This window comes from Hemicordylus capensis, chromosome 5 (assembly GCF_027244095.1).
Source record: "Hemicordylus capensis ecotype Gifberg chromosome 5, rHemCap1.1.pri, whole genome shotgun sequence".
NCBI lineage: Eukaryota > Metazoa > Chordata > Lepidosauria > Squamata > Cordylidae > Hemicordylus > Hemicordylus capensis.
The window spans coordinates 259,448,763-259,475,834 of NC_069661.1; the positions used below are offsets into that span (position 1 = coordinate 259,448,763).

Genomic DNA, 27,072 nt, shown 5'->3' on the forward strand with positions numbered 1-27,072 from the left:
AGGTGCAAAGCCACCCTCTCAGGCACTCTGCACGCTGGGAGGTGGCCCAGCTCCCTCATCTGCGGGGGAGGGAGGAGGAGGCGGCGGCGGCGGCTCCGGATCGCCCCCTTTCCCACCCTCCATTCTGCTTCCTGCGAGAGGCAGCTCCTGCCGCTGCCGCCGGGGTCACCGGGGCTGGGTGCTTCTCGGCTGTCTCCCCATTGGGGCACAAGGCCGCCACGCCCTGCTGGCCGGCCAGCCTGCCACACTGTGGGGCTGGTGCTGCTGGCAGAAAAGCAGTGGCGTGGAGAGGCAGTCCTGACGGAAGAACACTCTGCACATGCCCCAAGGGCACACCTCACCTGAGGGTCCCCTGGAGACAGCCCCTGCCTTCTCAAACTCCCGGGAGGTCCACCCTGGAGGCAGCCTGGCCAAGGCGAGAGCTCAAGTCCCCACCTGGGCAGGCCCACACGAGCCCAGGGGGCCGGTCCCTCTCCGCCGCCCCCTCCCCCCGGCAGAGTCCACTGGAGCAGGGCCAGGCGGGCCCCCCCAGGCCAGCATCCTAGTCCCAGCAGAGGCAGCCGCCCCCAGGCAGGCAGGCAGGCAGGCAGCAGCCCTTTCGCCCCGGCAGCCCAAGGGACGCTGCCTCTGAACATGCTCCTTCCCCTGGGCACCAGCGACTCACACGGACCCCTCCCACCCTGCAGACACCCCAGCGCCCCTCCCACCTATGGCGGGGGGGGGCAAGTGCAGCCCAGAGAGGGCTCCCTGCGTGTGTGTGTGTGTGGGGGGGGCTTGTGCCAAGCTGCTCAGGAACTGATTGGGAGCCTGTTCCAGCCCTCGGCCCAGTGCCTGCTTCCCAGGCCTTCTTGGGACCCCCCCCCCCGCCATGCCTGCTCCTCCCTGCCCCACCGAGCCCCCTGCTAGTGCCCACCATGGAAGGAGGAGCAAGGGTGGCAAGGAGCGGCACCCGCGCAGGAAAGAGGCAGGCTGGACCCCCCCCCCCACAGGGCGCTGGGCAATCAGGAGAAGAGCCCCGGCCCGGACCAGCAGCAGCAGCAGCCCCGGAGCGGCCGGGCCCCAAAGAGGCGGGTCCCATCGTGCTCAGGAAACGGGGAGCCGGGCAGAGGCTCCTTCAAGGTCACGGCCGGGCCGGCGCCCAGCGCGCGCACTTCCGCAGCTGGCCCAGCGGAGGGGGGAGGCTGCCGGGCCCCCGCCCCCAGGCAGGCAGCCCCAGAGCCGCCGCCCCCCCTTCCCACTGCTGAGCGCCACAGAGGCGGCGGCGGCGGCCCCCTCCACCCCACCCTCTCCAGCAGCATTAGCAGCATTAGCAGCAGCTCGGCCGGCGTGGTCCGGCCTCGGCATGGCCGTGAGCGGCTCTCCAGGGGCCCCGGCCCGGCCTCCGAGGAGGAGCCGCGCGGAAGGGAAGGCAGCTGAGCTCAGCAAAGCGCTGGCTGCTGGACGCCTCCTTCCCCATTAACCCCTGGAGGGAGGGAGGGAGGGAGGGAGGCGGGGGGGTGCGCCGCGGCGTCCGTCCCTCGCTCGCTCGCTCGCTCGCTGCTTGCTGGCTCGGAGGGCTGCATCAGCGCACGATGCGTCAGCAGCAGCAGCGGCAGCGGCGGCGGCGGCACATTCTCGCTCTGACTGAAGGACAAAAGGATGCGAGAGGAGCCCGGGCGGCTGCTGCCTGCACCAGCCCCGGGAGGAGGCGCCAGGGGGGCCGCTAGCCCAGCGAGATGGTCCGGGGCTCCTCCACGCCCGCCGCCGCCGCCGCCCCCCCGCGCCCCGCCGCAGTCGACGGGCAGCAGCAGCAACAAAGGCGCTGAAGGCGGCAGCAGCAGCAGCAGCAGCAAGAGCAGGAGGAGCGGCCGCGGCAGGAGCGCGCAGCAGGGCCGGGAGGAGCTGGTGGTGCCGCAACTCCTCGCCGCCGCCGCCTCCGCGCCCGCCGCCCGGGGGGGCCGCGCCGCGCAGCCCGCGGCTCCCGGCCGCCAGTGAGGCTCCCTCCCGGGCTCGGCACTCTGGGCGAGGGGCCGCGGGAGCCGGCCATGGAGCTGCAGCCCTGCCGGCAGCAGCAGCAGCAGCCGCCGCAGCCGCCCCGCGCCTCTACCGTCGCGCCCGGCGCCCAAGGACGCACCTGCAGGCTGGCAGCCGCCACCCGCACAGCGGGGGCAGGCGGAGGCAGCAGCCAGGGACCCGCATAGCCAGCCGGCCCCTCGGCCGGCCAGCCAGCAGGCCTCGCTCCGGAACCATTTCGCCCGCCGGCCGCCGCCGCTGCCGCTCTCCTCGTCTTCTCTCCGGGCCCCTCGTGTGCCCGGCCAACTCCAGTGGAGCTGCCGCCTGGCGAGCGCCTGGCGGGCAGGACGGACTGAGCCCCGCCACCGCCGCGGCCGCCACTGCCCCGGTAGGCGTGAGGTGGGCGAGGCGAGGCGAGGCGGCCGAAGGGGACTCCCGCCGCTGGCTGCCCTTGCTGGCTCGCGCGCTCTCCCCCGCCCGCCCCCCATGGAGAGAGGCCGCGGCAGCTCGCTCCAGCCCGGCTGAGGGGACCGGTGGCCAGTTCTTCGCCCTCCGAAGCTCAGTCCCAAACGATGGTGAATTATGAACGTGCCACATCATGAAGCTCTTGTGGCAGGCAACTGTGCACCACCAGCAGCAGCAGCAGCCGCCGCCGCCTGCCCCGCTCGCTGTCGTCTACCTCATGGTGCAAACGTGGCTGGCCTGCGCCGTGGCGGCCGTGGCTGGCCCGCAGAGCTGCCCTTCGGCGTGCTCGTGCAGTAACCAGTTCAGCAAGGTGGTGTGCACGCGGCGGGGCCTGGCCGAGGTGCCCCAGGGCATCCCCTCCAACACGCGGTACCTCAACCTGATGGAGAACAACATCAAGATGATCCAGGCCGACACCTTCCGCCACCTGCACCACCTGGAGGTGCTTCAGCTGGGACGCAACGCCATCCGGCAGATCGAGGTGGGGGCCTTCAACGGCCTGGCCAGCCTCAACACCCTGGAGCTCTTTGACAACTGGCTGACAGTCGTGCCCAGCGGGGCCTTCGAGTACCTCTCCAAGCTGCGGGAACTCTGGCTGCGCAACAACCCCATCGAGAGCATCTCCTCCTACGCCTTCAACCGCGTCCCCTCCCTCATGCGCCTGGACCTGGGCGAACTCAAGAAGCTCAAGTACATCTCCGAGGGGGCTTTCGAGGGATTGTACAACCTGAAGTACCTGAACTTGGGGATGTGCAGCATCCAGGACATGCCCAACCTCACCCCTCTGGTGGGGCTGGAGGAGCTGGAGATGTCTGGGAACAACTTCCCCGCCATCCAGCCGGGCTCCTTCCATGGGCTCAAGTCGCTCAAAAAGCTGTGGATTATGAGCTCCCAGATCAGCCTGATTGAGCGCAACGCTTTCGACGACCTCACGGCGCTGGTGGAGCTCAACCTGGCCCACAACAACCTCACCTCCCTGCCCCACGACCTCTTTGCCCCCCTGAGGTACCTGGTGGAGCTCCACTTGCACCACAACCCCTGGAGTTGTGACTGCGACATCTTGTGGCTGTCGTGGTGGCTGCGGGAGTACATCCCCACCAACTCCAGCTGCTGCGGGCGCTGCCATGCCCCCGCACACATGCGTGGCAAGTTCCTGGTGGAAGTGGACCAGACCGCCTTCCAGTGCTCGGCCCCCTTCATCATGGATGCCCCGCGGGACCTCAACATCTCCGAGGGGAGGGTGGCTGAGCTCAAGTGCCGGACGCCTTCCATGTCCTCTGTGAGGTGGCTGCTGCCCAATGGGACCGTGCTCAGCCACGCTTCCAACCACCCCCGGATAGCCGTCCTCAATGACGGCACCTTGAACTTCTCCCAGGTTTTCCTTACAGACACTGGAGTATACACCTGCATGGTCACTAATGTGGCAGGGAATTCCAACGCCTCGGCCTACCTCAACGTGAGCACGGCCGAGCTCAACACTTCCAACTACAGCTTCTTCACCACCGTCACCGTGGAGACCACGGAGACGTCGCCAGAGGACCTCTACCCCAAGTTCACCAAGCCAGTGCCAACCACGTCCACGGGCTACCAGCCGGCCTACACCACCACCACCACCGTGCTCATCCAGACAACCAAGACGCCCAAGCAGGACCCCGTCTTGGACAACAACGACAAGATGCAGACCAGCCTGGATGAGGTGATGAAGACCACCAAGATCATCATTGGCTGCTTTGTGGCCGTGACGCTGCTGGCAGCGGCCATGTTGATTGTCTTTTACAAACTTCGCAAGAGGCACCAGCAGCGGAGCACCGTCACAGCCGCCAGGACTGTGGAGATCATCCAAGTGGACGAGGATATTCCGCCGGCATCGGCGGCAACAGCAACCACCACCGCGGCCCCATCAGGCGTCTCAGGTGAGGGGGCAGTTGTACTGCCGGCTATTCACGACCACATTAACTACAACACTTACAAATCGTCACATGGGGCCCATTGGACAGAAAACTGTCTGGGGAACTCGCTGCACCCCACAGTTACTACTATTGCTGAACCTTACATAATTCAGACCCACCCCAAGGAGAAAGTGCAGGAGACGCAAATTTGACTCCTTCCCTTCCCCAAGAAATTATTTTAAAAAATGCAATAGAATGCACAAAACAGAAACAGACGTCAACTTTTGTACAGCGATGGGGTGGGGTGGGGGTGGGTCAGTTTTTTTCCTTGTATATGCTAATATATTAAGACTATGGGCTGAGATCAGAGAAGCAGATTACATTAAAAATGTTAAAAAAAAAAAATTCCACAAACCTCCCTATTTTCTAACTTGTAAGTTCCATTTTAAAGGAGGCAGCAATTATCACCCCACCCCTTCCAAAATGAGGCAGGAATGGCTATTGTGACTTTCTGAAATGAAACCTATTCATAGTGAAAGAAAGAAAGAAAGAAAGAAAAAGAAAGATGGTGATAATAAAGGGAAATCTCAAAACCAGGGACTAGCAGAGGTGGGCTTTATCCTTTTGAGAAGACGTTACTTAGAATGCAGTAAAAACAGCCCCGTTTCTATAGAGACGCTCTTTCTTAAAGCCCAGGAAAAATGAAAACTCCCTGTATTTACAGAGTTGTCTTATTTCCAGAAAGGGGGGGGGGCGCACTTAAGGGTTTGTACTGTGCCAAAATGTTGCAAATGCAATAAAAGAGTCATTTTTAAAAAAGAAAAAAACAAGACAATGATCACAAGGGGGTTAAATACTTGTACCAAACTGCAAAAAATCCAAACCAGCAGGAGTCTGTGCTGCCTTCTCCTCTCCACGAGGAGGAGGAGGAGGAGGAGGATGTGTGGCCGACCATGTGCCAGCAGAGCCCCCCCCCCCCGATGGTGGTGGGGTGGGCTGGCTGGTCGGCATGCCCGTGCCCCCCGTGCCCCCCCGCGCGCGCCCGGAAGAGCTCTTTTGTGTGCAGGCCGGCCTGCTCCCCCACTGCACCACATTCCTGCAGTCCCCTTTAGCTCTGTGTGGACGGGGCCAGGCGCACAGAGCAGCTGCTGACTTTGGGGTGTGGGGCTGGGGCGGCTGGGGCACCTGGACGGAGGAGGACGACACGGGGAGAGCCTCGCCTCGCCTCGCGGGCCTGCCAGGCTTGGGGGCTGACATATGATTGTAGAACCACGAACCAATTCTGTGCTTTTTGTTCGTTTTTTCCCTTAAGGGGGGGGGGGAGAAAAAACGGGGCTCTCGGATCCCTCCCTGTGGTGCTTCAGACCAGGGATGGACAGGCTGCTGTCGCGCCCCAGCCCAGGACCCCCCAGTCCCGCTGGCTGGCTGGCTGGCTGCTCCGAATGCAAGCAGATGCCCCCAGGGAGCCAGGGAGCCGGGCACTGCTGTGCAGCGGGGGGGGGGGATAGTGCCGCCCCCTCCCACATACTATGGGGTGGGGGGAGAAGGGGGGGAGAGGCTGGGCACAGTCTGTTCCTTCTCGGTCCACGGAAACCATCCCTGTCATGGCTTTGCTTGCTGGGCTCCAGCTTTAATGCTGAAGAAGATCTGGACAAAGATTGGAGGAGGATGGACAAGGGGGGGGGGGCGCTTAGGGGAAGGACAACAATCCAAAAACCCGAATAATCTGACTGTAACTCTGAGACAAGTGTATTTTTGTATTTTAATAAATATTGTTGAAATTTTTAATAATGCAGAAGTCCCTAAAGGGTTACGTTGAATGCCAAGGCCCGGGGGTGGTGGGGGTGGATGAAAAACCCCTTTCCAGAGGTCTGGGGACCCCAAAAGGGCCTGCAGAGCTGACATTCAAAAGGGGTCGGCGGGGGGGGGAGAGGGAGGAGAACTGGGAACCTACAAGGTACATTTCCAATAAGTATTTAATATTTTTTAAACTGTCAAATAACCTTTCCTTGAATCAAATAAAAGCCAGGTCGAGTGCCAGAACCAGCCACCCGCGTCCAGTCTGTTGCTAGCCCAGCAGCTGGGGGCCGGGGCCCAGGGCCCCTGCAGGCAGGAACGGCCCCCTCCTCGGCCGGCCCCCTCCCCGCTGGAGGCCACAGTCCTGGCCCTGGGGTCAGCCTGCCGAGGGGGACCTCCTTCCTCTGCGCACATGGGGGAGGCGGGGACCCCCCCTCCGCCCCAGGGGAGCCGTTCTCGCTGCAGCTGCCTGGGCCCCCCCTCCCCTCTCTGGGATCATTTCTGCACCTTCAGTGGCCCAAATCCAACCCCCCCCCCGCCAGCCAGCCATTGGAGCCTCCCTGCAGTTTGAGAGCGGGGGTGGGGGGTGGCAGCTGCGGGGGGGGGGCAAAAGAGGCCTGGCCTGGCCCCCCAGCCCCACCTCAGAGGGGGGGGAAGAGTGGGCAGCAACTCAAAAGCTGTCTTGCGGGTGGAGACAGACACTTTGTGGAGAAGACAAATATGTTTGGGCCGGGAGGAGTTTAGTAGAAGGGGGTGGGGGGGTCTGCAGTCCGGCTCCCCAGGAGGGCACAGCCAAGCTGCCCTTGAAGGGGGGGGGGGCGCCAGGAAGGAAAGGGGGCAGAGAAGCAAGGTGGTTTCCCGAGAGACAAGAGGCCACTGCAGGAGCGGGGGGGGGGGGACACCTGGTCTGCCCTCCGACTCTGCTCTTCCCCCAGGCTTCTGGCTTCTCCGCTGACATCCCTGGGGGAGCGGTCTTGGGCTGGAGGCCCCCAGGGCACCCCTGCTCCCCATTCCTGCAGAAAGGGCCTCTTTGTTTGGGCAGGGGGGTGGGGAGACTGCGCTGGCTGCCCCACTGAATGAAGGCTAAGCCCAGCCCCAAGCCTGATCTGGCTGCCTCAAGCCATGCCATGCAAACAGGCCGGGGGGGGCGGGGGGCGCTTCTCCCCGCAGATGGAGGCCCTTTCTAGGCCGCCTGCTCTCCGGACACAGACCAGGATGCTTCCGCTGCAGCAGCATCGCTCCGAAAACCCAGTTTGGAAGCAGGCGGGGGGGGGGTGGGGGGGGCGGCTGCTGCTTCTCAAAGCATCCAGCTTAAAATAGTCTTTAGCGGCTGGGCAGGCTGAGCGCTGCAGGCACCAAGGCCTCCCCAGTCCGAGCCCCTCCCCCCCAGCCTGCCCCCCACCCGCCTTGCCAGGGGCCCCCTTCCCGTGGAGGGCAAGGGGCCAGCCCAGCCGGGGGCTTCCGGAGGTGGAGGGACCCGCACGGGAAGCACCAGGCCTGTGCCAGCCACATATGTGGCCTGCAGCAGGTGGGGTGGCTGCTCAGACCCCCTCTTGTCCTGGGGGGGTCCTTTCCCCCCCCCACACACACACCAAAGGGTGGAAGGCAGAGCTCTCAGGAGCTTTTCTATGAAAACATGTGTCTGATTTTATCTGTCCTGCTGGCTTTTCTTGCGGGGAAGGATCTCTAATGAACAGCTGCCTCCCCCCCCCAGTGGGTTCCTCTGCCCCCACCCCCCCCACAGGAGCCCCCCCCCCCGGTCTGGCAGAGGCCTGGCGAATGCAGGGGGCAAGCAGGGAAGGAGGCGGCCGGAGCAGGCGGCAGAGCTTGACCCCAACCAAGGACAGACCTGCTGGGGACAGCGGGGGGGGGGGCGGAGCGGCCTCCTGGGGGGTCCTGGGGGCCCACCATCCCCAGGGGCTGGGCACAGAGAGACGCAGGCCTGGGCAGCCCCTCCCACCCTCCCTGCCTTCTCTGCCAAATGGTTCTGCCATCCCCAAGGGGGGGAACCGATGGAATCGCCCCCAACCTTCGGGCCATTCACCATCCTGGGAAGCAGAGCTAGGAAAGGCCAGGAGGAGCCCTGCGCGGGATGGGCGCTGCACACGCCCGAGCAGGCCCCGGAGGCCCCCCACCCCCCCAGGCCATCATTCTGGGACTGAGGCAAGAAGCAGGAGCTGAGCTGCCCAGAAGGAGACCTCCCCCCTGCCACACCCAATACAAAGGCTGACCCATAGGGCGGGGGCGGGGGGGGCGGGGGAGTGCCTTGGAGTCCCTGGCACTCCGGGGGATGGCTAGGAAGCTGGTCCCAGCCCGCCGTCCCTCCGCCAGGCCCTGGCCCAGCCCAGCCCTGCCTGGGCCCTGGGTCTCCACCAGCCCGGAGCAAGGCACAGGCCTGCTCTGAGCCGGCAGCCCAGTCGGAGGACTGCAGCACTGCCTGCCCCCCCCCCCCCGCCCCGTGAATCCCAGGCCACCCCAGTGCCAAGTGCTGCTCAAGCAACCTTCCTTCGCGCCACCCCCCCCCGCCCCCAATCTCGGCCTGACCCCACGGCACAGGAAGCAAGCAGGCAAGAGCGAGGCAATTCCTCCTCCGGGGAGGGTCAGCGGCTTGCTCTGCCCCTTTGCTGCTGGGACGGGCTCACTTTCCAGAGGGGCTGAGCACGCCCAAACCGCCCCCTCCCCTCCGTGGCCCTTGTGGGCCACTGGTCCCCCTCCATCAGCAAGTGCGGGAAGAACTGAGTCCGCCGGGGGGGGAGGGGGAGGGAGAGGCGGGAGCAGCCGGCCTGCCACGGGGCTTCTGCTGGCCAGGGCAAGCACCCCCCCCCGGGGGGCCAGGCCAGCTGGGGTCCACTCGCGGCCAGCCAGAGGGCCTCAGGAAGCTCGGAGGCACAGCTCACACGAGGCGGCCTCTGCCGATCCAGGGTGCAGCCACACGGGGAGCACCGTGTACAGATCTGGCCGTGGTGTCGCCAAAGGGACCTCGTAGACTCAGGAAAGGGCAGCCCAGACAAACAGGCCACCTTCCGTGGGAGGCAAGCAAGGCTACAGCATCTGCCGCTCTCTAGGTGAGAAGGGAGGCAGCCGAGGAAAGACAAGGCGGAAGTCTATTAAAACATGCATGGTGTGGAGAGAGAGCCATTCTTCTCCCTCTCGCACCGCCCGAGAACCAGGCAGGGGTCATCCTATGGGACTGAAGGCCAGGGGATTTAGGAACAACAGAAGGGAGGGCTTTTCCACAAAATGCACATAACTGACCTAGGGAATTCTCTGCCACAAGATGTGGTGACAGCCAGCAGCCTGGGTGACTTGCAGAGAGAGTTAGATAAATGCATAGAGAACGGTCTATCAAAGGCTACTAGTCAGAGGGCTATCGGCCACCTCCAGCCTCAGAAGCAAGATGCCTCCGAATGCCAGTTGCAGGGGAGTGGGGGGGGGGCTACTCCCCAGCAGCATCTGGTGGGCCATTGTGTGAAACAGGAGGCTGGACTAGATGGGCTTCCTTGGGCCCGATCATAGGAACATGGGAAGCTGCCATCTCCTGAGTCAGACCCTTGGTCTATCTAGCTCAGTGTTGTCTACACAGACTGGCAGCAGCTTCTCCCAGGTGGCAGGCAGGATCCGGCGGGGCTTGTCTTATGCTCTTAGGATTTGGGGGGGGGGGAAGGAGGCGGGGGGTGGGGGGAGCAGAATATCAAGGAGTAGGAGTGAGGAGTGAGGTGGGGGTGGACACCACTGGGGCTCCCCAAGGAGAAAAGCCGGGGGGGAGAAGCGCAGCCAGGATCAGGGCCTCGGCCCCTGCAGGAGGGCCAGGGGCTCCAGCTGATGGTCTCACAGCAGACGGGCTCACCTGGCCATGGAAGCAGCAGCAGCCTCCTACCCGGGGACGGGGATGGGGGGGGGGCAAGCAAGGGGACGGTGCCCCCCTGCAGGGGAAACCCGGTGGTTTCCTGCCAGCTCTCAGGTGCTGAGGACAGGCCTCTCAGGCCCCACAGAGAGCTTCCTGGGGGGCACCAGGCTGGCCTAGACGGGCCCCGAGCCAGACCCTGCAAGGCTCCACCAACACACTTCAGCCTTGGGGGGGGGAGGGGGGGACTTGGGCCACCCGCCCCACAGACACTAGCTTGCGAACCCTGACAACAGCCCTGCCATGCAGACCAGGACTGCCATCCCCATTTGCCTGACGGCGGGGCTGGGGGCTTGCCTGCGGGGGGGCGTCCTGGCCCCCCACTGTCTGCTCCTGACTTGGTCTCAGTGGAGAGAAGCCAGGAGGACCCCTCCTCCCCTTCCCACCGGGACGCCTGACAGGCGGCACCCACGGAAAGCAAAGGGAGTGGACGGCCCCAGAGGAGGGGCTGTGCTGCTGGCAGAGAGCGCTCGGGAACACTCCCCCCCCCCGGGTGAGCTGAGCCTGCCCTGCCCCACACCTTCCCCTCCCTCCCCACATCCCTGGCCCCGGCCGGCCTCCCCGCCCTGGAGCCCCCTGGCCACGCTCCGTGCGCTCAGTCCTTCCCCAGCAAGCGCCTCCTCCCAGCGGGGCCTCAGGGCTGAAGCCAGCCTGCGGGCCGCCCTCCCTCCCCTGCCCCCTTGGCCACTGGGAGGGGGAGCCCTCCCCTGACCCACAGGCAGGGGCCGCGGGACCCCACCCCACCCCAGCAGTCTCTCTCTTCCCTGTAGGGACCCCAGCGGGGTCTCTTGTGCGCTGGAGGCGCTCTCTCCTCTCCCTCATGTTGGTTTCCAGACTGTCAGTTCCTCGGGGCAGAGACCTCTTCTTAAACTCTTGTCTACCTTGACAGCACCACCAAGGAAGGAGGAGGAACTGGTCTGCAACCATCCAGAGCTTGCCTCTCCTGCCGCCACCGCCCAGTGCCCAGCGCCCAGGCGGGCACGTTCCACGAGGGCCAGCAGGCAGCCCGTGCTATGTGTGTCTTCCCCAGCCCTGTTGATGTAGCTGGTGCTTTAATTAGTAGTAACAGAAATATGAATCCACACGCGCGCGCGGCCTGACGAAGGTCCTGTTTCGCAGGCTAGCTGCTAAAAGACCAAGCCTCAGTAATGAGCTTGCACATTTCCGTTTTAAAGCAGAGTTCAGTGCTAATGAGTTCCTCCTTAGCGCCAGGTCCCCTCCACTCCCCGGCAGGCTCGGGCAATGGCCAGGGCTTCCGGGACGGGGTCCACCAGGTGTGCACTGGGGGGAGAGACAGGGTCCCTAGAGCAGGCCTACACCCCACCCGCAAGACTCCCCCCCCAGCGCGCGCAGAGACACACACACACACACACACACCCCGCCGAAGAAGCCTGGGCTCCCTTTCGGAAGCTGCTGCTGCTGCTTCTCCACCCCCCCCCACCCGCCACCCCCCAGGCGGCCTCTCCCGATTCCTCTCTTGGCTGCACAACGTGGATTGTAATCAGGGCCTTGCGGTCGGCAGGATTACTCGGCAGGAGGGGGTCCCGTCCAGGCCAGCACTGCCCAGAAGCTCCAGGGGGCCGGGTGGGGGGAGAAGCAAACTTCCTCGTCTGCCTAACCCAGGAGCTGGAGCAGGGCTCAGCAGGATGGCCAGTATATCGGGGGGGGGGGGGGCCCACTGAGGCACGCGAAGCCACAGTCCAGACGGGTGGCAGAATTGGCTGCGGCTGCGGCTGCTGCTTGGCAGGGCAAAAGAGAGGGTGCCTTTCAGAGGCCCGGCCCCAGCACCTCGCCCGCCAGGGACTCTCCCCACAGCCCTGCGGCTCAGGCCAGGCTGGCAGCTTGCCCGAGGCCGCCCAGGGCATCAGTGGCAGAGGGGAGGCTGGGCGAGGGCCCTCTCAGCTCACCCTCTTCATGGCCGGGCTGCACCAGCTCCCACAGGCCAGCCCAGGCGGGCCGCTCGCTGGCGGAGAGGGAGTCCGAGGCCCCGGGAGCCCAGAGGAACCGTGGCGGGCTCCTCGTCCAGGGGTTCTCCGCCTCGGGTCCCCAGCTGCTGAGGGGCTTCAACTCCCATCAGCCCCAACCCAAGGCCGCTGGGGATGATGGGAGTTGGAGTCCAATAACGTCTGGGGACCTAAGCTTGGGAATCCCTGTTCAAGTCCAAGGGCCACTCCTCAGCCCCAGGCAGTGCACAGCCACGAGAAGCCAGACGGGAGGGAAGGGCGGCCAGACCCAGCCACGAGAGCCCGTCAGCCTCAGACTAGCAGCGCCGGGCGAACCTCCACGAGGACGGCTGCTCGCGGGGGGGGGCTGTCCTTGCAGCCGCCACGGGCTCTCCGTGACCGCCAGGGTCTTGCTTCTGGAGCCTGACGCAAGGACATCGGAAGAGCCCTGCTGGATCCGGCCCCACAAGGAGGCCCCACATCTAATCCAGCATCCTGTTCCACACGCAGGGGCCCACCAGGTGCCACCTCTGGGGAGCCCACAGGCAGGAGCGGAGGGATTCCTTGGCGCCACCATCTATGGGCAGGGGCCCAAACCTGCCCCCCCGTTCCTGGCAGCCCAGGCCAAAGCAGAGGTTTCCGCCCCGAACTGCATGTTCTCAGCGGCTCTCAAGGGGCCCCTCCCTGGGCTACGAGGAAGGGGCGAGCACTCGTGAGAGCAAGCCGAGGGCCCCTCCCCATCGATGGTGGCAAACCCACCCCCAAGGAAAGCCCCAGGCGGCTGCTAGAACGCCCCCTGCCCCCACCCACAAGGACGAGCCAGAGGAGAGCACCTGAGTGGGGGAGAGCACTGCCTTTGGTCTCCCGGGGGGGGCTTCTGCCCCCTGCCATGGCGAGAGGCCTCCCCAGGACCCGGGGGCAAAGGTCCAAGGAAGCGGGCCCACCGCTCTGCCAGCCAAGACTATCCTGCAGCTGCAGCAGGCTGGCCGGGGTGGGTGGGGGTCCCTTCCACAAGACCCCGCCCCAGGGCTGACTCTGGGCTCCCAGGCAGGGCTCTTCCGGGCTGCCGGGTCCCTCACTCCCCGCAGCAGCCTTAGCGCCTTCCCGGGCTTGGAGCCGGGGGGGGGGCGCAGGGAGAGGCCACAAAGCAAATGCAACCCGCCCCCCCCGGCCTTTGAGTCCAAAAAAGCCACTTGTCTGCTCGATGCCTTCTCAGCGGCCACACGACACAAGCCGGAGGAGGACCCTGGGTGGGATTCCAGCGTCTAGGCAATGGGGGGGAGCAGGAATGGGGCCGGGGGGGGGGGCAGGCTTCAGCTGGCAGAGCCTTTTCCAACTCTCTGTGACTGGCAGAAGCAGAGAACATTATGCAAAACAAGCAAGATATGCAAAGCTGCCTCATTTGCATAAACGAGGCAGGTCCAAAAACCCGGCGTGTGCTCCGCTGAGGCCAACTGCTTGGGGAGGCACCTGGCACAGGCGGGGGGGGGGCTTCAGATGCACCCCTTGCACAGATGCCAGGAGAGCTCGCCCCCCCGACCCCCGCAGCAGTTGGGCTGGCCCGGAAAGCGCAGCGCTGGGCAAGGAGGAGCGGCAGGTGCCCGTTTCACAGGGTCTGCGTAGCCCTTGGCGTCTGCGTCGCCCTGGCCTGGGTGCCGATGCCTGCTGGGGCAGGGAGCCCTGGTTGGGAGCGGGGGGGGAGTCCATCCCGCCCAGCCATCCCCTCCTGGCTCCTGAACGCCTCCCATTAAGTGCTGCCAGGCCTGGTCCCCCCCCGCCCCCCCCGCCCCCCATGCTGAGTTAGTCATGGGCTTGCTGGCGGCTTCACCTGCTGGGTGAGTCAGCTGCTGCCTGGCAGAGAGAAGGCTCCCCAAGTTCGCTCCCAGCCTCAGCTGCCTCCTCCGCCCTGCCCCGCCCCCCCCCACTACCAAAGTGAGAAGGCATTTGGGTTCTGCCGCCCTGGGCCTCCCCCCCCCGCCCGCCCCATCACCTGCCCAGCGGGAAGAGCTGTTTGCCAGCTGGGGGCTCAGCAGCAGCTGGCCGTGGGGAGGGGGGGGCACCCTGCCTGCCTGCCTGCCTGCCTGCCCGCCAAGGTGGGGGGGCAGTGGATGTTGGGCAGCCTCCCCTCCTACTTCTGCCGCTTGGAACTGGTGGAGCCACCCCCCCACACACACAAAACCCTTGATCCGGAGCGCCCCCCCCCCCGCCCTGATTTGGCCCAGAGAGGGCCGGGCGCCATCGCGGGAGTCGCCCCGGCTGCACGGCCAGGGCCCCAGATTCTGCCTCGGCCTGAGGGAGCTGGGGGGGGGGTGGGGGGGGGCAGGACTCTGGCCAAGAATGCACGGGGCGCGTGCTTGTGATTTGCGCTCCGGCTGCTACTACAGCAGCTGGACTCAAAGGCGCGTGCTTGCGCTGCACCCCCCTCCCCCGGCACAGAACTGAAGAAAAGGGGAGCGACGCGCGCAAGGAGAGCTCGGGGCGCAGCAGAGGGAGGCAGGGCCGCGAGGGCCCCCTTCTCCTCACCCCGTTGCCGGGAGAGGAGGGGCTTGCAGGCAGCTGCAGCGGGGCGAGGGGGGGGGGGCTGGAGCCGCTAGAGCCGCGGCGCCGCTGCCTTTTGCCGGCAGGGGAGGCCGAGCTCCTGGGCAGCGGCAGCAGCGGAAAGAGGCAGCCAGCCGGGAGGGCAGCAGCGCTCAGCGCCACGCCAAGCCTGGGGGCCGGCCCAGCTCCCGCCCCTCCTCCCCCCCCGGCCCCTGGGGCAGCCGCCCGCATGACAAGGAGGCGGGGAGAAGAGAGCACTGCAGCCCGCCCTGCCTGGTGCTGGACTCCAGAGGGCCAGAAACCCAGGGCTGGGGTGGGAGGGGTCGCCTGAAGGCCATCTAGTCCACCCCGTCCCGTGCAGGAAACTGGCCAGGCTCTGCTTGCAGCCCTCCAGGGAGGGAGAGCCCACTGCCCCCAGGCCTGTGGTCCTCAGGGCGACCTGCTCTTAAGATGCTTCTCCTAAAGTTCCACCAAAATCCCCCCCCCCCGTAAATGAGGCCCATTAGACTGAGCCCGGCCCTGGGGGAGAGCAGAGAGCACTGCTGCGGCCCTGAATTCCTGGCAGGAGGCCGGGCTAGCAGGGAGAAGGAACTGCCTTTCAGGAGAGCCCTCCCACTCTCACCCGGAGGCAGGGTCCAAGCACCTCTGGGCGGGGGGGGGGCCCTCCTATAAAAGAAAAGTCGCCCCAGTAAAAAATGCCCACTCGCCACCTGCCAGATCAGCCAAGCCCACTGCGAGGCGCCCAGGATGGGGAAGAGGCCCGTCTCTCCCTGCCTCTCACGGAGCCCCTGGCCGGGAAGGAGGAGGGGGCCTGCCACACCCCCCTCCGGGGCCCACCCTGTCCCTCCCCCTGCCTCAAGTGCCCCTTCCTCTTCCCCCCAAGGGGGGCAGGTGGGCGAGGGGTCGGGGGTCTCCTGCAGGGCGCCTTGTCGCTCCCTCACGGACCGGCAGATCTCACCACGCAGGAGGGCGACTGGGCCACCCCGCCCGCCGCAAAGGATGGGCTGCCATGTCCCAGGTGGGGGGGGGCCCTCTGAAGCGCCTTCTAGGCCCACACAAGGGCTTCTCCCCTCTGCCCGCTCCTGCCTCGTGGAAAGAGACCGGCAGGGCTTCCGACTCCTGGTCCCGTCTAAGCCCAAGAGAAGGGCCCGGCCCCCACCCAGCTGCAGCCACTGGCACTAGGGAGGACGCGCTGGCTCGGGACCCAGGCAGCCCGATTCAGAGGAGAAGGTCGGCGGGAAGTGGGATTCCCCTTCCGAAGGATCCGGCCACAGGGCCACCTTCTCGGGCGGGGAGAGGCATGGGCCAGCATGGACCGGCAGCACTGCCAGGCTTGACAGGCTCAGCGGCAGCAGCCAAAGCCTTTCGAGGGGGAGCATCTTGGCCACAGGCGCAAAGAGTGGCCATCAGCAGAGGAAGACCTCGGCCACCATTCCAGAGCCTGGACCTCAAGGCCTGGGGGGGCCCCCACCCACACCCACACCCACACCCACCCACTTCCCCGCTGCAAGTGAAGCACCATCTCCCCCATCACACACGCAGTATTCTAGACACACACGTTCCACATGACCACACCACCTGGGACAGACGACGGAGGATTTGGGGGCCCCCACGGGGTGTGGCAGCCCTGGACCTTGGCCTGGAAGTCCAGGGGTAAGAGTGCCTCTGCCCACCGGTGAGGGCCATGAGCCCCCAGGTCAGAGTCCAGGCAGGGAAGCCCCCAAGAAGCTAGTCCAGGCCCCCACCTCCACCTCCACCTCCACCCTCCGAGGGTCAGGCCCTCGGAGGAACCCCCACGCCCAGCCGTCCCCTCCGTCTTAGCAGGTCCGCTGAAGGCCTCCCTCGGACACTGCCGCGCAGCCCCTGGGCTGACAAGCAGGAGAGACCCAGCCGGCTGGCGGGCAAGAGCCCGTGGTGCCGAGCAGACACTGCCCTCACTCTGGGGGCCGAGGCCTGGCTGGGCGGGGCGGTGCTATGGGGACCACTTGCGGAGCCCTGGCAGCAGGGCGGGAGGGAGGCACCTGCCCCCCCGGGGTGGAGGGACTCCAGAGAGCGCGGCACGCCTCCTTCGCGGACCCTGCACTCACCTATTCAGATCCCCGGGGCAGGTCTGGTTGGGGCTGCTTGGTGATGGCCCTAGACCGGGTTTCCCTGGGGCCTGGGACATGCTCCCCCACGGAGTCTGAACCTCCCCATCTCTGGCTGTTTTAAAGGGGCAGCTGAAAATGCCCCTGTCTCATTGGGCGTTGAGTACAGCATGTTTCACACGTTGTATTGAGAGTTATTTTGAAGGGCTTCCCATGGTGTGATGCTTCCATCATCGCTTGCCCTCCCAATCTGTAAGCCGCCCAGAAATTGCCCCTGGGGCCGCCCAGAAGCGTGAGAGAGAAATGTTGCCCCCAATGACACCCCACGGGACGGGCACCAGCCGCTCGCTGGGAGGAAGGGCCTCCAGAGCCGGCTCAGCCAAGCCCTCCACTGGGCCGGAGGGAGGCAGGCGAGGCCTGCTTCTCCCTCGCTGGAGCTGGGGAGGGGGCGCTTGGGCTGCGCCCAGAGAGTCAGGGGCTCGCCCAGGCTCCGCTCGGCCGGGCTCTCTTGCTGGGGGGCGCTGGAGAGGCCCGCTCGGGTGCATGCAAGCAGGCCTCAGGATGACCCACAAAGAGCGGGCAGGTGGGGGGGGCCCCCAAGGCGTCCTGGTCGGGCTGCCCTTGAAGGGGTGGCCAACAGCGGCCGTGGGAGACCTCGCCCCAGGACGGGCTGCAGAAGAGGAGTGGCGAGGCCTGCTGAAGCCCTTGGCCTGCGCACGCGGAGGGTGTGTGTGTGTGTGTGTGCCCTGCACTGGGAAGCTGCCCCCGTCCCAGCAGCCCCCGCTGCCCCAGGGTCTGGCCCAGGGCTAGGTGCCTCTCCCTGCTGGGGAAGGAGGCAGGCCAGCCGCCCAGCTCGCTCGCTCGCTCATGAAGGGTGGCCAGAGAGGCACAGGAGCTGCTGCCGCCGCCGCCTCCCCCCCCCGCCCCCGCCGGCCAGCCCCGCCTCCACGCGCCCACACGGATGAATCATCCCAGCAGGGCCCACAACGGTGCCAGAGCCACAAGCAACAAGGCTGGGAACAAAAGCCACGGAGGAGCAGCCCGTCCAAAGCAGCAGCAGCAGCAGCACAGCTGGGCCCGGGCCAGGCGCTGGTCAACTGTGGATAAGTGATTATGTAAGGGAGCGCCAGGGAGCAGCGGAAGATCCCCCCCCGCCCGCCCCCCCCGCCCGGGCAGTCTCAAGACGCGCACGGAGAGGGTCGCCTGCCACGGCCAGCAGCCCGAAGCCCTGCAGGCTCTCCTGTGGGGCCCAGGAGCTGGCGAAGGGCTGGAGTGGAGCTCAGGGGCCTGCTCAGGAAAGATGAAGCGGGGGGGGGGCAAAGACTCCTGGCCTCCGGCGGGCAAGCCAGCCCCCCGCCACGCCCCCCCCCCCGCCCCAGTGCAGAAACCGGGCTGAGCTGGGAAGCTCCAGGCACAGAGGAGAGCCCAAGACCAGCCTGCCCGGAAGAGGCAGAGGGGCCCTGGGCGAGGACGGCCGCCAAGAGGGGAGTGCTTGGCTTGGGCGGACCTCCCAGAGGGCACATCCCTGGCCCTCCCCCCCCCGGGGTGGCTGCCACGCTGCCTCTTGCTCCCCCAGGCCGGGAAGGGCCTGCTGTGCCAGCTCTGGGCACACCCCACTGGGCTTCTGCTTGGGGAGGGGCCCCTGCCTGGCCCACAGAAGGAGCCCCAGTCCAGTCCCTGGCGGGATCTCGCATCCGAGCCGCTGCCAGAGAGCACGGGGCATCTGGCGGAGCGAGATGGGCCAAGGGCCGGACGCCATCCTATCAGGCAACTTCCGACCTGCAGCTGCTCCCAGGAGAGAGACGGCTCTTCCGGCGGGCATGCCCTGCCCACCACACCACAGCCGCCGCGGGGAAGGCCACCCAGCTCCAGGGGCCGCTGCATCCAGTGGCACCCTGCGCCCCCCCCCCCCCGCCAATGGGCAGCCCAGGCAGAGAGGTGCCCAGCCCAGCCCAAGTGGGCCACGGAGAACGGGGAGCCTCTCGGCCAGGCCAGGCCCCCCCCCACGGGCCAGAAGACGCCCCTCAGTAGATGGAGGATGACGCGCCCCTCCCTGCGTGGGGCAGTGAGGCCTAACCCTAACCCTAACCCTTTGGTGCTGCCTGGCCAGGGGAGCAAGGCCCTCGGCAGCGGGGAGTGCGGAGAAAGGTGACTGGCCTGCCAGGGCAGAGGGGAGGATCTGGTGGTGCGGCCACCCCAGTCGGAGGGGGGGGGAGGAGGCAGCGTTCTCTCCCATCTTTTTCCTCTCTGCGCGGAATGAGTCTGGCCTGGCTGGCAGCAGTACCCAGGCAGTGCCGTGTGCGCACCGCGTGCATTCGGGGGGGGCCTTGCTGGTTCAGCCGGAGTGGGATCGGAGATGAACGGAGCGGACATCTGAAAACTGGGGAGCAGGCGCACGTGTGCACGCCAGCCCTGGCCACGGCCCGTGAGAGGGGGAGGAGCCAGCCCTGCTGGTGGCGGCCACGGCAGGTCTGGCTTGTGCCACGCCCCTCTCCCTGCTGCCTTGGGGGTGTCTTTGGACCCTCCCTGGCCTCTGGATTGCTTGCCCAGAATGGAGGCACTGCGGGGAACGGACCAGCCCCAGGGAGCCCACACAGAGAGCAGCGGCCTGCCCTGCATCGGGGGGGGGGGTGAGCTCACCTGAGAAGGGCTTGCAGCCCCCTGGAAAGAGCTGGGGAGAGGGCTGGCCCTCTGCAAAGGGAAGGGCAACGCCAAAGCCAACCAGACCCCACCTGGGCTCCCCATCCCACCCCAAGGAACCGGAGGAAATAAGGAGGAGGGCTTGGCCGGATGGTGCTTCCCCCTCTGCTGGGTCTGCTGGGGGGGAGGGAAGGAAGAGGTGTCGCTGCGAGCCAGCGGGCCACCTCGGGGCAAGCCAGCCTCTCCCCTCCCTCGGATCGCGGCTGGAGCAGTCAGGGGGCAGCAGCCACAGCATCAGCTGCTGGGTTTCTCGGTAAGGGGGGAATTGACAGGTGCCAGCCAGCAGGCACTGGGATCGCTTCCTTGGCAATCTCAGCCTTGCCGGTGAAGACTCTGATCTGGGGAAGCCCGACTCAGCCGCCTCCTCCTCGGGAGGTGCAGAGCTGCCCTTTGCACGCTCTGCCTGGAGCCGCGGATTCCTGGCGAATGCCAAAACTTCCCCTCCCCCCACTGCTGCCATGCAACCATAGCAAGGAGTCCTCCTCGGAGCCCATCGAGACATTTGCTCCCTCCTGGCATGCTCCTGGCTGCCTGCCTGGCTGCTGCTGCTGCTGCTGCGGGGGTGGAGGAGAGCAGGCACTGCCAGCCGGAGCTGCTGCTGCTGCTGTGCAGAGGGATCCCAGCCCCCCCCCCCCCCGCTCAGCCCCAGCAGTTTCTCACCCAGGGCCCCCTTGGCTGCTTCCAGAGACAGGGCACCGGGAAGGCCATGGCCATGGCTGGCAGCCTGCCGGTCTCCCCGCTGCCAGCCCCCGCCCCGCCCCACCCCCTCCTGGCTCTTCCCTCCCCAAGAGCCAGGCCAGCAGGTCAAAGGGAAGAGGGTGAATCGCTACTGGCCCACCAGCACCCCCAAGCCCTGTTGCACAAAGTGCAGGAGAGCGGGGGGGGCGCTGGGCAGCCCACCACCACTGCTGGGCAGGAGCCAGCACTGGGTGGCAGGCAGCCCACTCGCCTGTCCTGGGGGAAAGGGGCTAGCAGTTCGGGAGCCTGCGGGGGCAGCCGGTGCCATGCTGGGGGCGGGCTCACAGTCTACAGCCCTGGAAGGGGGGAAGAGGCCACTGCAAGATGTCCAGCTTTCAGGGCGTTCTGCATCAGGCATGCAGCTGCCACATTTGCAGCGGTGTTTTTAAATTGTTTAAAAGCTTTTAACAGACACACAAAATTACTACAACATTTTATCAGTGTTGTCAGACGAATGGAAGTGAAAATTGGCACAAATGTCCTGCAAAGATTACTCCATGGAGAGAGTTGACAAACTGGTTCACTGTTGCCCTGACCCTGTTACCATAACCCTTTACAAAGAAGGAGGAAAGGTACACCAAGTTCAGGAGGATGCCAGAGTGGCTAACAAGTAGAATCAGGGAAGCTTTAAGAGGACAGGAGACTTCCTTCAGAAAATAGAAGGCCTGCCCAAATGAAGAGAACGGGAAGGAACACAAGCAAGAGGAGACAGTAAGGGATACAAAAAGAGAGGCGGTTGGCCCCTTAGATGATGAGGGTGTGAAATGGATTATTAAGGAGGATAAGGACATTGCAGAGAAGCTAAATGAGTTCTTTGCATCTGTCTTCACAGCGGAGGACAGTGAGCATATACCCTCTCCGGAACTGAGCTTTTCAGGTTTAGCAGCTGAATAACTTGGCCAATTTGAGGTGACAAGAAAATATGTTCTAAACTGTCTTGAAAAACTAAAAATGAACAAACAGCCAGGGCCAGATGGCATCCACCCAAGAGTTCTGAAGGAACTCAAATGTGAAATTGCTGATCTCCTAGCAGAAATAGGTAACTTGTACCAGAGGACTGGAAAGTAGCTAATGTAACTTCAGTAGTTACATTACAGTAGTTACAGAAAGTAGTTAATGTAACTTTCCCATTTTCAAGATGGGATCCAGGGGGGATCTGGGAAACTACAGGCCAGTCAGCTTAACTTCTGTGCCGGGCAAATTGATGGAAAGCATACTTAAGGGCAAAATTGTTAAACATATAGAAGAACAGGTCCTGTTGAACAAGAACCAGCCTGGCTTCTGCAAGGGAAAATCTTGCCTCACTAACCTTTTGGAGTTCTTTGAGAGTGTCAACAGGCATGTGGATAAAGGTGATCCGGTTGACATAGTATACTTGGACTTCCAAAAAGCTGTTGACAAAATTTTCCACCAAAGGCTCTTGAGTAAACTTAGCAGTCATGGAATAAGGGGACAGGTACATGTGTGGATCGGTAACTGATTGAAGGACAGGAGACATGGGGTAGGAATAAACGGACAATTTTCACAATGGAGGTAGGTAGGAAGTGGGGTCCCCCAGGGATCAGTACTGGGACCGGTGCTCTTTAACATGTTCAGAAATGATCTCTAGATCATTTATGATAAACTGGGGTGACCAGTGAAGTGGCCAGATTTGAAGATGACACTAAACTATTTAGGGTATTGAAATCCACAACAGATTGTGAGGAGCTGCAAAAAGATGTCTCTAAACTGGGGAAGTCGGTGACAAAGTGACAAATGCAGTTCAATCTTTTGGTTGGTTGGTTGGTTGCTTGGTTCAATCTAAACAAGTGTAAAGTGATGCATATTGGGGCAAAAAACCCCAGCTTCACATATATGCTGATGGGATCTGAGCTGTCGGTGACTGACCAGGAGAGGGATCTTGGAATTGTGGTGGACAGCTTATTGAAAGTGCACGGCAGCTATGAAAAAGGCCAATTCCGTGCTTGGAATCATTAGGAAGGGGATTGAAAATAAAACTGCTAATATTATAATGCCCTTATACAAATCTATGGTGCGGCCACACCTGGACTACTGCGTACAGCTTTGGTCAGGGTATTTTCAGAAGGACATTGTAGAACTGGAAAAGGTGCAGAAGAGGGCAACCCAGATGATCAGGGGCCTGGAGCACCTTCCTTCCGAGGTAAGGCTACAACACCTGTGCTTTTTAGTTTGGAAAAGAGGCGACTAAGGGGAGACATGACAGAGGTATATAAAATCATGCATGCTGTGGAGAGAGAAAATGTTTCTCCCTCTCTCACAGCACTAGAACCGGGGTCATCCCATGAGACTGTAGTTTGGAAAATTTAGGCCCACAAGAGGACGTACTTTTTCACACGGCGCATAATTAATCTAAGGAATGCCTTGCCATGGGGTGTGGTGATGGCCACTAGCTTGCCTGGCTTTAAAAGGGGCTTAGACAAATTCATGGAGGACAGGTCTATCGGTGGCTACTCGTCTGGTGGCTGTGGGCCACCTCCAGCCTCAGAGGCAGGATGCCTCTGAGTCCCAGCTGCAGGGGAGCAACAGCAGGTGAGAGGGCCGGCACATACCTCTTGCCTGTGGGCTCCCCAGAGGCATCTGGTGGGCCACTGTCTGAAACAGGATGCTGGACTGGATGGGCCTTCTTGGGCCTGATCCAGCAGGGCTGTTTTATGTTCTTATGTTGTCTTTGCTCTGTGCAAAAATGACTGCAATTTTACTGTAATCGTTTGGGGGCAGGGATAAAGAAGGGATGATCATACAGAGAAAGCTGTCAGTGCAACCATGACATTGCCTGTTTTCCATCTCTAGGGGGATAGCCATTGCCCCAAATCTCCACGCGCATTCGTCCCAAGATGTGCGGGTCTGGCTCATAGCCTAGAAGTGAAAGAGACCATTCCAGGCCGGTAACTGGCAGGTGGGAAGCAGGAGCTCAGCAGCTTTTCTCTCCAGGGATTTGCATCTTTTCCCTTGCTCAGGGAAACAGAGCTGGGTAAAGGTAAAGTGGAGCCGTCGGGTCAGTGTCGACGCCTGGCAACCATGGAGGCATGGGGTGGGGGGCAATCTCCAGCCCAAGATGGAAGGGCTAAGAGGCCCCTGCCTCTCCGCCCCGCCCTCAGCTTCTTGCTCAAGAGGCCCAGCCATGTGCCTGGCTGCAGTCTGGCTAAGAGAAGCAGGCAGCCGCTCCGCCCCTCGCTGCACATCCACTGCCCCCGTTTCCAGATCCAGAGACGAAGCAGCCCTGACTCGGTGTCCATCTGTCTTCTGTGGGCGGACAGCTGCCGCCAAAGGCGTCCAGGGGCTGCCAGGGGTGCAAGGCGGCCGGGGGCTCTCTCTGGCCCAGGCAAGGCAGCCGAGGACTTGGCCCCAGTTTCTGGGGCGGGGGGGGGGGGCAAAGCTGGGCAGTGCCAGCCAGCTGCCAGCCAAGAGAGTCTGCTGGGCTCCAGGCCCACAAGGCGGCTTCCTCAGAGTGCCTGCTCAGGCCTCGGTTGGGGGGCGCCGGGCCCTGCCCGTCTGGAGTGCCAGGGGGTTTACAGCACCGGTGGAATTTGGGGCCATCTTGCTCGGGACGGTCCACACTGACTGGCAGCAGGGTACCAGGCCGTGCTCTCTCCTAGGGGTGCACATGTGCGCATGCAGCCTCGATGCGGATGTCTGCTCAGTTCATTTGAGATCCCGCTCAGGTGGAATCGGGAAGACCCCACCCTGGATGCAGCTGGTGGGCGCACTCACTGCCTTGAGAGGGCCGCCCCGAACAAAACGCAGCCCACACACAGTGGGAGGGAGCCCTGGCCTCAGGCAGGGGAGGCTGCTTCCCAGCCCGGCCTGGAGAGGCGGCCAGGGGCTGGACGTGGGGCCTTCTCCATGCCCAGCAGGGCCTCTGCTAGGGGGCTATGGCCCCCACCCCGCCCCCATGTGGGCCTCGAACCCTCCTTGCCCGCCACAAGGAGCCCCAGCAACAAGGGGGCACAGCCAACATGCAGCTGCAGCAGCCCCCTGCCCAGGACGCCACGCCAAGGCCACGCGGCTGCCCACCCTGGCCCGCCTTGAGCCTGCACCGCCTGAGCACCCTTTGTCAGCACAGGAGGGCTGGCAGTGGGGCAGCCTGAGGGAGGAGGGGGGCTGGGCAGTGGGGGGGGGCGCCTTGGGAGAGCCTCTGCCGCAAGGAGCCAGCCGGGCGTCACTCTGACAAGACATCATCCACAGGAAAGAGCAGCTTCTCTGCCCGATTCCTGGAGGAGCCGGCCGTGAGCGGAAGAGCTGCCAAGCCGCTGACCTGGCCCAGGCTGGAGTGAGGAGGTGGCCGCAAGGAAGCCTCTCAGCGTGCCCTGGGCCGCCTGGGAGGGAGCGCAGAAGGCGGCAGGAGGGCCTCAAGCTGCGGGCGGATTAGTGGCCAAGCCGGCAGCGGGGGGGGGGGGGGAGTCCAGACCGGGAATTCAGAAGAGCCGGCTCTGTTCTCAAATTACCACTCAGCACTGGCAGGAGCCGGGGGGTGGGCGGGTGGGCGGGGACGGACAAGCCAGCCCGTCAGCTGGGAGGACACTGCTGGTGGCATCCCCCCACCCCCACCAGCCGCTGTCCTGCTCCCAAGACTGGCGCAGTGAGATGGCAGCAGCAGCAGCAGCAGCAGCAGCCGGAAATCCATTAGGGACAGCGCCTGGGCAGGCACCGCATTCATCACAATGAACGATGCAGCCAGAAGGGCTGCAGCGGGCATCTGTGCCACCCTGCCCATGAAGGGGGGGGGTCTTGGCCAGGTGCCCCAGAGCAAGGGTGGTGGGGCCAGAGCAGCCAGGCGGGGCCCTCAGCTGCTGGGACGAGCGCAGACCAGGGACAGGGGCACTGCTGCCCACCTGCCCACCCCAGCCCCAGGACTTCCAGGAACAGCTCTCACGCCCAGCCAGCGACTGGGGCAGCAGCGGGGCCCGGAGAACGGGGGCCTTGCTGGGCCCAGAGGGGCCAGGCTTCTCTGGAGCTGAGAAGGGCCCTCGGCAGGCAGAAAGGAGGCCACGGCAGGCCCCACGCGGAGCCCCCACAGTGCCCCTTCCTGGACGCCCCAGCCGGGAACCGATGGCCCCCAATCTCCAGCCTCCCTGCAGAATTGCCCAGTTCCTTCCGCGGCTCCCTGAGGGAGTCTTTCCCGGCCTTCCCACTGGAAAGCAAGCAGACGGCCATTTATGACAAGGAAGAAGCCAGTGAGCGCAGCCACAGCCATCACAGAGCCCAACCAAAGCTGTCTGAGAGCAGCAGCAGCAGCAGCAGCAGCAGCAGCCATTCCCAGCGTCACTGAAGGAAGCACATCCGACTTCAAAGGCTCAGCCAAAAAAAGAATATCTGCAGCTGCCCCTTTAAAAACAGGGAGAGAGCGAGCGAGCGAGCAGGAGAGAAAGCCTCCCCCGAGGTGGTGCCACCTCAGAGAAGGCCCTGCCTGCAGTGCCCACTGGGCAGGTTGTTGCTAGGACAGCCTGGACATTTGGAGGGTGGGGACAGGAGACGATTATATGGCATCGGGGCCCCTCCAGAGAGGCCCTCTTTGGTACACCGGAGAGAGAAGCCTTTGGCTGATGCAGCCTCCAGACACAGCCTCCCTCACACGCCTCTCTGCTCCCCCCACATCCTGATGACCCCCATGACCTCACCCTGTGGGTGAGGTTTCAGTGCAAGAGCAGGGAGACGCCACCCCCAGGAGTGCCGGCCTCCTGCTCCCCACCTCTCCCCTGAGCGGTTGCTCCTGGCGATCAGCCACGACAGGCACCTCCTCGCCCAGGACACCCCCCCACCCCCTGGGCTGCCTGCAGAGCCACCTCCAGCAGGCAGGCAGGCAGGCAGGCAGAGGGGCACCTCCTGGGCGACTGGGGAGCCTGGACCTCAAGGCCTTGGGAGCCCCACCGCCACCCCTCCGCCCGCCTGCAAGTTCAGCATCACCCCCTACAGACAAACACCCCATGACAAATGCAGTCTTTTTAACACAAACAGCAGCTGAACTCACAAGGATGTAAGAATATCACACACAGGTCTATTCAGGCAAGCACCCAGAAACATTTCAAGACACAACTTAACAGATTCCCACCCCACACGTTTCTTTCCCCACTGCCGCCCCCTCGGTCCCTAAAGAGAGGGCCAGCCTGCAGGCCCCAGAGCCTCTCCCCCTGTCTGGGTGCTGGCGGCCTTGGGCAGAAGCCCCGGCAGGGTGGCCAGGGAGGGAGTCACCCAGCCGGGCAACAGAAGTGGCCGCTGGGTTGGGTTTTTTTGGGGGGGGGGCGGGTATTCGGTGCTCCTCTCAGCCCTTTGCCCGCTGAGCTGGTTTTCCGGCTGCCGAGTGTTTCTGCTACATGGCGGGCAGGAAAAGGAGCCAGTGGCTCGTGCCGCCACCCCTGGGGCCCCGTGGCTCCCCCCACGCACACACATCCTGGCGCATGACCAGGCCTTGGGCCCCATTGCTGGACGAAGAAGCTTTCTCTTTTCAAGAAGGTGCCTCATTTATATCGCATATTTGATGTCTCTCTAATGGCTTATGCAACAGCATTAAAACAAATACCATAAATCTTCATAACTCCTGCAAACACAAAACAGCCGTCAGAAGGAATGAAGTGGTGGCAGCTGCCCTGACCCCCAGGCGGGGGGGGGGGAGGCCTTGGGGCAAAGATGCCTCTTCAGAGATGGCAAGCGAGGGGGCCTAGCAAGCCTCCCTCCCAGGAAGAGGGCCAGGGGGGCACCAGCAAGAAGGCCACGCGACGCTCCGCCAGGGGAGGAGGGCCAGAGGGGAGGGGAGAGGCAGCATGTCCTGCACCACAAGCCCCACCCCGATCCCACCCAGCCCCACGGGTGGATGGACCGTGCAGCCGCCAGGCAGGCAGGCAGGCAGGCTTGGGCTGCAGCCCCACCTCCCCCCCCCGATGATGCCGGCTAAGCCCCCATCCTCTTTGCCTCCTGTAACTTGCTCCTGCCAGGCCGGGGAGGGCACACCTCCTCCCATGCTGAAATCAAGCATCACAGCATCACTGCGCACCAGCCCTCCC

The 27,072-nt window shown here is 64.2% G+C and overlaps 2 protein-coding genes across 2 annotated transcripts in view; one reads left to right on the forward strand and one right to left on the reverse strand.

The window, feature by feature from the left end:
- The window catches only part of SND1 (staphylococcal nuclease and tudor domain containing 1), a 182,837-nt gene that overhangs the window by 22,787 nt on the left and 132,978 nt on the right, over window positions 1-27,072 (reverse strand). The gene's annotated exons all lie outside the window — the stretch shown is intronic.
- Window positions 1,587-5,667, forward strand: LRRC4 (leucine rich repeat containing 4). The gene has a single exon (XM_053253264.1). It carries the CDS (start codon window positions 2,591-2,593, stop codon window positions 4,556-4,558), a length of 1,968 nt encoding a protein of 655 aa, XP_053109239.1. The 5' UTR covers window positions 1,587-2,590; the 3' UTR covers window positions 4,559-5,667.

Excerpts from the sequence above, each read along its gene's own strand:
- LRRC4 (XM_053253264.1), top strand. The coding sequence starts at position 2,591 with ATGAAGCTCTTGTGGCAGGCAACTGTGCACCACCAGCAGCAGCAGCAG.